Source organism: Haliotis cracherodii, unplaced genomic scaffold (assembly GCF_022045235.1).
Source record: "Haliotis cracherodii isolate W230 unplaced genomic scaffold, xgHalCrac1.p SCAF_3, whole genome shotgun sequence".
NCBI classification, from domain to species: domain Eukaryota; kingdom Metazoa; phylum Mollusca; class Gastropoda; order Lepetellida; family Haliotidae; genus Haliotis; species Haliotis cracherodii.
The window spans coordinates 54,231,062-54,243,225 of NW_027266286.1; the positions used below are offsets into that span (position 1 = coordinate 54,231,062).

Sequence of the window (12,164 nt, forward strand, 5' to 3'; positions counted from 1 at the left end):
TACACTGAAACATATTACTCGCACGTTCAGATTGTGCTAACAGGTCCATCATTTACGGTTCGACACGTAACTCAATTGGCAACAACAGTAAAGTTGATTCAAGTCATTCTACGCTATCGTTGTTCGTCTGGCAACTTAAAGTTTATGATGTACATCGATATACCAGTTCGTCATTTCTCTTATTCCACAGAAATATTGTCTCATTGCTACAGGAGTTACTAATCATAACGTCTACATGTAGACTGAAAATGGGCTTCAGACAGTGTAAAACAGTCCTTATTTGAGAGATTAAACCAAATTCTGCAAAGGTATTAGATGCATAGCACGGGTACGTGATTGGATCATTCACATTACTTCACTATTTTATTTATCTCAATCCATTCTTCAAATCCTTTGCATCCTTTTACCCATGGCAAACTGTAATTGCATGCGGTCTATACCTGATTTTCCTATACAACTTCCTCGCCATTCATACTCTCCAAACCTGGCACCAAGTGATTTCCACCTGTTTCCTAACTGAAAGAACACCTTCGTGGAAAGCGCTATGGCGACAACGATGACCTCAAAGGTTCCGTGAATGGGTTATTCAGGGTGGCTTCAGAAAACTTCTTCCTGACTGGAATTAAAAAGCTTCACTATCGATATGAAAAGTGTATTGAAAAGCAGGGAGGGTATGTTGAAAAATATAATTAAAAAACACCTTCACAATTTTTGGTTTCGTTTGTTAGGCTTAGAACTTCTTGACCAACCCTCGTATAATTATGTTCGCTTGGTTTTTGTTCACATGAACAATTTTCTTCCTGCCGATTGTGTTAAAATGATGTATTTGTTTTACATTTAACACCGCGATTAACTCTCTCTGGGCTCATGCGGCGGTAAACTCACCCATATTTGTGTATTTATGGAAGTTCAAGTCACAAATTCAGAACATCGTTGATGTTATGCAGTTTGTCGCTTATTGTTCCATGAATGTCTAAAACTTTAAAGACGTAGAGATGCCTGATTACGAATAAACATACGTCTAATTCATCAGTTTATATCTGGAATGTGTTATACAGCTACAATTTGGATACGATGTTGAAATAAATGAACTTAAGCTATTAAATGGTATACGACATTTTTCAGGGGTCATATGTCTTCTGGTGTCACGCGGGATGACGAATTGGATTTTGCAATGATGTTTTCAGATACAGCTACAAAAACATAGTTGTTTAATTTAAAACTGATCCTGATTCCTTTTAAAGAAACACACCTTGCAGCATTGTAATTTTGTGTGGAAGGCAATTACTTCTTTTTTCGACAATCTGAAGCATAATTATTTTTTTCGGGACAATTGATTTTTTTCGATAAATTCCATAGGAACTTTATTTGTATCTTTCGACTTTCTTTTTTCGGTAGATAACGAGACAAACAGGATTATGAAATCAGACATGATTTGAATTTATTAGTCTTATTTGATGCAATGTATTAAGCACCTAAGCTAAGTATAGTACCTACCTGCAAATTAGATCTCATAGGAATTTAACGTAGGCTGATGCCACGTAACATATTGAAATTTACAGGGTTAATGCACAATATTTACAGAGAATTTCATAAGGCAGGAAATGACATAAACAGCTTTGTCAAAAATGAGGCTGATGTGAAGACTAGAAAGGACGTTTAATACCTTTAATGGATTTAATGTGCCCCAATCAATTTTCAACTATTCATCTTAACACAGTAATGACCTAATTGTTTGGTGTGTTTTTTATGTAGGATTCCATTTAAACCATTTCATGAGGAGAACATGTGACTGTTTACCACTCAAAAAGGTAAAGACCATCCGATTCTTTCCTATTACTATAGTAATGATAGATTGACTATAGTAATAGGAAAGAATCGGGTGACTCTTAGCCATGTTTTAGTTGTATATAATGCTGGTCACGGTGAGCAGACTCTTGTGAAGAAAAAGACTGTGCACTCGTCACTGACAGAAAAGAGAGTTACGTATACAGTATCATCCGAGTGCTGACCCTTTTTTCTTGCGTTTATTGCCCGTGTTATGTGTTCATGTCCATGTGTTCTGTGGTTTGTTTGGTCCCGTTAAATGTTGCCCGTGTTTTGTCATGTGTTCTGTTGTTTGTTTGGTCCTGTCAAATGTTGCCTGTGTTTTGTCATGTGTTCTGTGGTTTGTTTGGTCCTGTCAAATGTTGCCCCTGTTTTGTCATGTGTTCTGTGGTTTGTTTGGTCCTGTCAAATGTTGCCTGTGTTTTGTCATGTGTTCTGTTGTTTGTTTGGTCCTGTCAAATGTTGCCTGTGTTTTGTCATGTGTTCTGTGGTTTGTTTGGTCCTGTCAAATGTTGTCCAGTGTTTTGACAAGTGTTCTGTGGTTAATATGGTCCAGTCAAATGTTGTCCAGTGTTTTGTCATGTGTAGTGTGTTTTTTTTGTCCTGTCAAATGTTGTCCAGTGTTTTGTCAAGTGTTCTGTGGTTTGTTTGGTCCTGACAAATGTTGCCCGTGTTCTGTCATGTGTTCTGTTTGGTCCTGTCAAATGTTGCCCGTGTTTTGTCAAGTGTTCTGTGGTTTGTTTGGTCCTGTCAAATGTTGCCCGTGTTCTGTCATGTGTTCTGTGGTTTGTTTGGTCCTGTCAAATGTTGCCTGTGTTTTGTCATGTGTTCTGTTGTTTGTTTGGTCCTGTCAAATGTTGCCTGTGTTTTGTCATGTGTTCTGTGGTTTGTTTGGTCCTGTCAAATGTTGCCCGTGTTCTGTCATGTGTTCTGTGGTTTGTTTGGTCCTGTCAAATGTTGCCCGTGTTTTGTCATGTGTTCTGTGGTTTGTTTGGTCCCGTCAAATGTTGCCCGTGTTTTGTCATGTGTTCTCTGGTTTGTTTGGTCCTGTCAAATGTTGCCCGTGTTTTGTCATGTGTTCTGTTGTTTGTTTGGTCCCGTCAAATGTTTCCCGTGTTTTGTCAAGTCTTCTGTGGTTTGTTTGGTCCTGTCAAATGTGGTCCGTGTTTTGTCATGTGTTCTGTGGTTTGTATAATCCTGTCAAATGTTGTCCGTGTTTTGTCATGTGTTCTGTGGTTTATATAATCCTGTCAAATGTTGCCCGTGTTTTGTCATGTGTTCTGTGGTTTGTATAATCCTGTCAAATGTTGCCCGTGTTTTGTCAAGTGTTCTGTGGTTTGTTTGGTCCTGTCAAATGTTGTCCAGTTTTTGTCATGTGTTCTGTGGTTTTATAATCCTGTCAAATGTTTCCCGTGTTTTGTCAAGTGTTCTGTGGTTTGTTTGGTCCTGTCAAATGTTGCCTGTGTTTTGTCATGTGTTCTGTTGTTTGTTTGGTCCGGTCAAATGCTGCCCGTGTTTTGTCATGTGTTCTGTGGTTTGTATAATCCTGTCAAATGTTGCCCGTGTTTTGTCATGTGTTCTGTGGTTTGTTTGGTCCTGTCCATTGTTGCCCCTGTTTTGTCATGTGTTCTGTGGTTTGTATAATCCTGTCAAATGTTGCCCGTGTTTTGTCATGTCTTCTGTGGTTTGTTTGGTCCTGTCAAATGTTGTCCAGTGCTTTGTCATGTGTTCTGTGGTTTGTATAATCCTGTCAAATGTTGCCCGTGTTTTGTCATATGTTCTGTGGTTTGAATAATCCTGTCAAATGTTGTCCGTGTTTTGTCATGTGTTCTGTGGTTTGTATAATCCTGTCAAATGTTGTCCGTGTTTTGTCATGTGTTCTGTGGTTTGTATAATCCTGTCAAATGTTTTCCAGTGTTTTGTCAAGTGTTCTGTGGTTTGTTTGGTCCTGTCAAATGTTGCCTGTGTTTTGTCATGTGTTCTGTGGTTTGTATAATCCTGTCAAATGTTGCCCGTGTTTTGTCAAGTGTTCTGAGGTTTATTTGGTCCTGTCAAATGTTGCCCGTGTTTTGTCAAGTGTTCTGTGGTTTGTTTGGTCCTGTCAAATGTTGCCCGTGTTTTGTCATGTGTTCTGTGGTTTGTTTGGTCCTGTCAAATGTTGCCTGTGTTTTGTCATGTGTTCTGTGTTTTGTTTGGTCCTGACAAATGTTGTCCAGTTTTTGTCATGTGTTCTGTGGTTTTATAATCCTGTCAAATGTTTCCCGTGTTTTGTCAAGTGTTCTGTGGTTTGTTTGGTCCTGTCAAATGTTGCCTGTGTTTTGTCATGTGTTCTGTTGTTTGTTTGGTCCGGTCAAATGCTGCCTGTGTTTTGTCATGTGTTCTGTGGTTTGTATAATCCTGTCAAATGTTGCCCGTGTTTTGTCATATGTTCTGTGGTTTGAATAATCCTGTCAAATGTTGTCCGTGTTTTGTCATGTGTTCTGTGGTTTGTATAATCCTGTCAAATGTTGTCCGTGTTTTGTCATGTGTTCTGTGGTTTGTATAATCCTGTCAAATGTTTTCCAGTGTTTTGTCAAGTGTTCTGTGGTTTGTTTGGTCCTGTCAAATGTTGCCTGTGTTTTGTCATGTGTTCTGTGGTTTGTATAATCCTGTCAAATGTTGCCCGTGTTTTGTCAAGTGTTCTGAGGTTTATTTGGTCCTGTCAAATGTTGCCCGTGTTTTGTCAAGTGTTCTGTGGTTTGTTTGGTCCTGTCAAATGTTGCCCGTGTTTTGTCATGTGTTCTGTGGTTTGTTTGGTCCTGTCAAATGTTGCCTGTGTTTTGTCATGTGTTCTGTGGTTTGTTTGGTCCTGACAAATGTTGTCCAGTTTTTGTCATGTGTTCTGTGGTTTTATAATCCTGTCAAATGTTTCCCGTGTTTTGTCAAGTGTTCTGTGGTTTGTTTGGTCCTGTCAAATGTTGCCTGTGTTTTGTCATGTGTTCTGTTGTTTGTTTGGTCCGGTCAAATGCTGCCTGTGTTTTGTCATGTGTTCTGTGGTTTGTATAATCCTGTCAAATGTTGCCCGTGTTTTGTCATGTGTTCTGTGGTTTGTTTGGTCCTGTCCATTGTTGCCCCTGTTTTGTCATGTGTTCTGTGGTTTGTATAATCCTGTCAAATGTTGCCCGTGTTTTGTCATGTCTTCTGTGGTTTGTTTGGTCCTGTCAAATGTTGTCCAGTGCTTTGTCATGTGTTCTGTGGTTTGTATAATCCTGTCAAATGTTGTCCGTGTTTTGTCATATGTTCTGTGGTTTGAATAATCCTGTCAAATATTGCCCGTGTTTTGTCATGTGTTCTGTGGTTTGTATAATCCTGTCAAATGTTGTCCGTGTTTTGTCAAGTGTTCTGAGGTTTATTTGGTCCTGTCAAATGTTGCCCGTGTTTTGTCATGTGTTCTGTGGTTTGTATAATCCTGTCAAATGTTGCCTGTGTTTTGTCATGTGTTCTGTGGTTTGTATAATCCTGTCAAATGTTGCCCGTGTTTTGTCAAGTGTTCTGTGGTTTGTTTGGTCCTGACAAATGTTGTCCAGTTTTTGTCATGTGTTCTGTGGTTTTATAATCCTGTCAAATGTTTCCCGTGTTTTGTCAAGTGTTCTGTGGTTTGTTTGGTCCTGTCAAATGTTGCCTGTGTTTTGTCATGTGTTCTGTGGTTTGTTTGGTCCTGTCAAATGTTGCCTGTGTTTTGTCATGTGTTCTGTGGTTTGTTTGGTCCTGACAAATGTTGTCCAGTTTTTGTCATGTGTTCTGTGGTTTTATAATCCTGTCAAATGTTTCCCGTGTTTTGTCAAGTGTTCTGTGGTTTGTTTGGTCCTGTCAAATGTTGCCTGTGTTTTGTCATGTGTTCTGTTGTTTGTTTGGTCCGGTCAAATGCTGCCCGTGTTTTGTCAAGTGTTCTGTGGTTTGTATAATCCTGTCAAATGTTTCCCGTGTTTTGTCAAGTGTTCTGTGGTTTGTTTGGTCCTGTCAAATGTTGCCCGTGTTTTGTCATGTGTTCTGTGGTTTGTTTGGTCCGGTCAAATGTTGTCCGTGTTTTGTCATGTGTTCTGTGGTTTGTATAATCCTGTCAAATGTTTCCCGTGTTTTGTCAAGTGTTCTGTGGTTTGTTTGGTCCTGTCAAATGCTGCCCGTGTTTTGTCATGTGTTCTGTGGTTTGTATAATCCTGTCAAATGTTGTCCGTGTTTTGTCAAGTGTTCTGAGGTTTATTTGGTCCTGTCAAATGTTGCCCGTGTTTTGTCAAGTGTTCTGAGGTTTATTTGGTCCTGTCAAATGTTGCCCGTGTTTTGTCATGTCTTCTGTGGTTTGTTTGGTCCTGTCAAATGTTGTCCAGTGCTTTGTCATGTGTTCTGTGGTTTGTATAATCCTGTCAAATGTTGCCCGTGTTTTGTCATATGTTCTGTGGTTTGAATAATCCTGTCAAATGTTGTCCGTGTTTTGTCATGTGTTCTGTGGTTTGTATAATCCTGTCAAATGTTGTCCGTGTTTTGTCATGTGTTCTGTGGTTTGTATAATCCTGTCAAATGTTTTCCAGTGTTTTGTCAAGTGTTCTGTGGTTTGTTTGGTCCTGTCAAATGTTGCCTGTGTTTTGTCATGTGTTCTGTGGTTTGTATAATCCTGTCAAATGTTGCCCGTGTTTTGTCAAGTGTTCTGAGGTTTATTTGGTCCTGTCAAATGTTGCCCGTGTTTTGTCAAGTGTTCTGTGGTTTGTTTGGTCCTGTCAAATGTTGCCCGTGTTTTGTCATGTGTTCTGTGGTTTGTATAATCCTGTCAAATGTTGTCCGTGTTTTGTCAAGTGTTCTGTGGTTTGTTTGGTCCTGTCAAATGTTGTCCGTGTTTTGTCATGTGTTCTGTGGTTTGTATAATCCTGTCAAATGTTGTCCGTGTTTTGTCATGTGTTCTGTGGTTTGTATAATCCTGTCAAATGTTGTCCGTGTTTTGTCATGTGTTGTGTGGTTTGTATAATCCTGTCAAATGTTGTCCGTATTTTATCATGTGTTCTGTGGTTTGTATAATCCTGTCAAATGTTGCCCGTGTTTTGTCAAGTGTTCTGTGGTTTGTTTGGTCCTGTCAAATGTTGCCCGTGTTTTGTCAAGTCTTCTGTGGTTTGTTTGGTCCTGTCAAATGTTGCCCGTGTTTTGTCAAGTGTTCTGTGGTTTGTTTGGTCCTGTCAAATGTTTTCCAGTGTTTTGTCAAGTGTTCTGTGGTTTGTTTGGTCCTGTCAAATGTTGCCCGTGTTTTGTCATGTGTTCTGTGGTTTGTATAATCCTGTCAAATGTTGTCCGTGTTTTGTCATGTGTTCTGTGGTTTGTATAATCCTGTCAAATGTTGTCCGTGCTTTGTCATGTGTTCTGTGGTTTGTTTGGTCCTGTCAAATGTTGTCCGTGTTTTGTCATGTGTTGTGTGGTTTGTATAATCCTGTCAAATGTTGTCCGTATTTTATCATGTGTTCTGTGGTTTGTATAATCCTGTCAAATGTTGCCCGTGTTTTGTCAAGTGTTCTGTGGTTTGTTTGGTCCTGTCAAATGTTGCCCGTGTTTTGTCAAGTCTTCTGTGGTTTGTTTGGTCCTGTCAAATGTTGCCCGTGTTTTGTCAAGTGTTCTGTGGTTTGTTTGGTCCTGTCAAATGTTTTCCAGTGTTTTGTCAAGTGTTCTGTGGTTTGTTTGGTCCTGTCAAATGTTGCCCGTGTTTTGTCATGTGTTCTGTGGTTTGTATAATCCTGTCAAATGTTGTCCGTGTTTTGTCATGTGTTCTGTGGTTTGTATAATCCTGTCAAATGTTGTCCGTGCTTTGTCATGTGTTCTGTGGTTTGTTTGGTCCTGTCAAATGTTGCCCGTGTTTTGTCATGTGTTCTATGGTTTGTATAATCCTGTCAAATGTTGCCCCTGTTTTGTTCCGTGATATACTTTAACCAGTGAATTATTCTGTTAACTGTTTTTATGTGTTTGTCAAGTGATTTACGTTGTGGCAATTGCTTTAGATATCTGTTAGATAGCTCCCATTCGGAAGCCGACACCATATGTGGGTGACAGCAACCCTTCAATCTAAACCGAAAGACGAGACATATATCAAATCTCATGCCCGGTATAGAAACATTTCATGTTGTACTTTTTTGTTTCTCTAATGAGTCTGGCTGAGACAGACATCAAACAATTCAATATTTGTCACAATAGCCTTTTCAGGTCTGATAATTACATACATACAACCAAGAAAGTATCAAATTGGTGTATGTCTTAATATCGAAAATGTCAGACTCTCCTTTGCAATTAAACCTATTAGATGCTCTTACTTTAGAAAGTCACGGGAACTTGACTCATGCAACCAATACATATATTTCACCAGCCAGAGACGGTCACAACAATTTTAATCAAGCCTCAAACATATTACAATTGCTTCTTTACTGAGAGAAGACTGACGTGATGAGTTTCTCTAGTTTACCTTCATCACTAACAACATTCGCCAGCTGTGCCAAATCGGCTTAATCCGTTACCTAAGTGGTTTAAGTAAGTGCAATAAAGCAAAACTATTCTGTACGCTTTCTCTGCATAATCTTGTAGACTGTTTTTTGTTGTAATTTTCTTGACCATATTTTGTTGTTGTTGAAAATAAATGTTTTATCAAATACCAAGAACTCGTATAAGGATCGAAAATTATCTATAAACCTGAAAGTGTGTGTTAAATGATACCACGGGATTGTGTGCCGGTTCATGTTACCTTTGTTTTACGTGCACCAGTAAAGGACAGTACACAAGTCTAATGAATATCCACGATCGTTTCAAATGTCATACACTTTTATAAAGAGGATTAAAATGACAAGTACAAACAGTCTAGACAATATGGTAACTTATTGCAAATAACGTTTCCAATTTCAGTCTCATGGGTACTGGTAATTGTTGGTATTCTAAGAGACACTGAAGTATAAATATGTATGTCAAGGTTTATTTGCGGAAAGTAATACTAATGTGAAATACAAACCCACACAAGTCTCTTTAAACACAATGAGAACCATATTTAACATTGAGAGTTTGATAAAAATAAAGTTCAAAGCGTGGGAGACATGTCAGCCCGCCCTCCAATGTATTTATACATCATGTCAGAGGTACTGTGTCTAGAAGAGTCAAACTAATTAGGGACCCGTTAAGATCTTGGGTAGAATAGGTCTTCAGCAACCCATGCTTGCCTTAAAAGGCGACTATGCTTGTCGTTTGAGACGATTAACGGGATCGGGTGGTCAGGCTCGCTGACTTGGTTGATGCATGTCATCGTATCCCTATTGCGTGGGATGGTTTTTGAAAATGGTTTTAAAAGAACAATTGGGATTATTATTTTCTAAATAACTTAATCAACTTGTCGTAAGAGGCAACAACCGGGATTGGTGGTCAGGCTCACTGACTTAATTGTCATGTCATCACATCCTAATTGCGTAGATCGAAGTTCATGACGTAAATCACTGGATTGTCTGGTTCAGACTCGATTATTTACAGACTTCCGTCATACCACAAATAAACAACAACGAAAATAATTCTATAAAGTCTTACGTTTGAGGTTTTTATGTTTTTTTACATATTGTTTGACGAATACATAACGACATGTCTATTTGTTCTCAGCCCGTTACTTGTACTTTCCGTTTAACCGTAACACTGACCAGCTGCTCCGAAACAGCTACGTGTGAGTGCGCTGTGTTAATAGGTCCCCCGAAACAGGTCCTTGTCATTAGATCCGTCTGGTGTGGATCGGGTGGTCATAATGTCTGACGTTGGGTCTTTGTATCACGGCAGCGTTGCTCATGCTATTGAAACACTATTCTGTGTTTTGTGTGGGCGAATAGAGCCTGACAGCTATACGTATTCCTTTTTACATGGCCTCTGAGGGTGTTTATACGTGTGGTCCACTGTGATGCTTGCTAGACATTCAACCACCCTTGTAGGGCCTCATTGCAAGAAGGTACTTTTTGATTTCAGGTGGGATGAACCATTGAAAGAATTAATCCATGGATTTAATTGGTTCACATTTGTGTACATGCTTTTGACAAGTTTTTGGTTACAGTTTTTTTTAGGGAAGGGGGTTTATATGATATCTAGAGAACGTCAACGTCAACGCAAGAAAATAACCAGTCTCGATTATTTGTCGAAACATTCCTTTGGACATAGAGGGAAACGAATTGTGAAAATGACATGAATGGATCACTGAAACATCAGGGGTGACACAAGGTGTTCGTAAAAAGGGTAAGCATGACCAGTAGCACACGCCACTCAGACAATTTGAGTAAGTGAGTTGGGTTTAACGCCGCTTTTAACAGTATTCCGGTTATATCACGGCGTGTAAGCTTAATGTGGGAGGAAAGCCCGAAGTGATGCAGATTTCAGACGTTTACCACTTCGGTGAAACCCACGAGCACGGGCATGGTGTTGACAAACTTAGAAACATAATCGGGGCGAACCGGGATTCGAACCCACAATCATAGGTTTCTGGCGTGTCCACGGAACGCAACTCTGCACAGCGAATCGCGGCGCCTTAGAAGACTGGGCCACTTGTGCCCCCCAGACAATTTGAACACAAAAGTTTTATCAAACACCGCACAGTAGTAACCCTGCCATACGACGATGGTCTGTAAACAATCTTGACCAGACAATTCAGTTTCTATAGTCTCGGACCAAACATTTCTCTTGTAGTTGTCTTGGCATAATTGATTAATGCTACAGTGCTGTACTGCTATGATGAATACCCGTTAAGATCCGGGTCTTCAGCACGCCCTTGGGCACGCAAGAAACCTATGATCATGAGTTCGAATCCCGGTTCGCCCCTAGTATCTTAATATGTCTGTCAGTGCCATGCCCGTGCTCGTGGGTTTCACCAAAGTGGGAAATGTCCGAGAACTGCATCACTTCAGGCTTTCCTCTCACAGAAGGAACGCCGTGATATGACTGCCCAGAACACTGTTCTATGTTGCGTTAAACCAAACTCACTTACTCAGTCCATGATTCCGAGCCGCAGTTCATCCCATGGATTGTAGACATGAACTAGGCTGAATAAATTCAGTAAAGTTATGGTGTAGACTGTTTACCATAACAAATATATTTTGGAAATTGTTAGAAATATCTGACATCATTGTGTATCATTCATAACTGTAATGGAAACTGTACTCGATACGGTTTTCACCAAACTGAGAATTGTTTACGCAGAATAGTAATAACATCGCAGTTCCCTACTGATGAATATAACAGTTGTAGTAATACTGCGACACTATCGGCTACTGGTTTGCCTGGGTCAGGCTCGATTATTTATGGCCTTGAATGTTGCTGGCCGCTGCAAAATCGGATACACTGTTGGTGTTCAGATAAACCACTGGAATAACTGCAGTTGTCCGTAGTGAACATGGAATCGCTGCAAATGTCGGTATTGGACATGGGAACTCTGCAGATGTCCATGGTGGACTTGGCAACACTGCAGATGTCCATTCATGAATTGGAAACATTGCAGATGTCCGTGGTGGACATTGAAACACTACAGATGTCAATGGTGGACATGGAAACACTGCAGATGTCCATGGTGGACATGGAAACACTGCAGATGTCAATGGTGGACATGGAAACACTGCAGGTGTCCATGGTTGACTGGGAAACATTGCAGATGTCCGTGGTGGACATGGAAACACTGCAGATGTCCATTGTGGACATGGAAACACTGCATATGTCAGGTGTTGACATGGAAACTCTGCAGGTGTCCATGGTGGACAGAGAAACACTGCAGATGTCTATGGTGGACTTGGAAACACTGCAGATATCCACGGTGGACATGGAAACTCTGCAGATGTCCGTGGTGGACTTGGAAACACTGCAGATGTCAATGGTGGACACGGAAACACTGCAGATGTCCATGGTGGACATGGAAACATTGCAGATGTCTATGATGGACTTGGAAACACTGCAGATATCCACGGTGGACATGGAAACTCTGTAGATGTCCGTGGTGGACTTTGAAACACTGGAGATGTCCATGGTGGACATTGAAACACTGCAGATGTCCATGGTGGACATGGAAACACTGCAGATGTCAATGGTGGACTGGGAAACACTGCAGATGTCCGTGGTGGACTTGGAAACACTTCAGATCGAGGACCAACATGGACTTGGAAATCAAGTAATATATTCTTCAGATTTTATATGTTTGATGTTATTATATTGAACATCGGTAACCATTACAATAATGGTAAAATTGATCTTGTTAACATACTTGTCAACATCACATAGCATGATCAGGGCTGTGTGGGGAGTGAGATGCGTTGCTGGTGTTTCCGTACCGTTTA

General features: G+C 40.2%; 1 protein-coding gene across 1 annotated transcript; it reads left to right on the plus strand.

Annotated features, from left to right (window-relative positions):
• Positions 1-11,233: 11,233 nt before the first annotated feature.
• LOC139475529 (protein SON-like) lies at positions 11,234-11,818 on the plus strand. The gene has a single exon (XM_071258719.1). The coding sequence runs from the start codon at positions 11,234-11,236 to the stop codon at positions 11,816-11,818; it is 585 nt and encodes a 194-aa protein (XP_071114820.1).
• The last annotated feature ends 346 nt before the right edge of the window (positions 11,819-12,164 follow it).

Coding starts and splice junctions, on each gene's coding strand:
- LOC139475529 (XM_071258719.1), top strand. CDS start 11,234: ATGGAATCGCTGCAAATGTCGGTATTGGACATGGGAACTCTGCAGATG.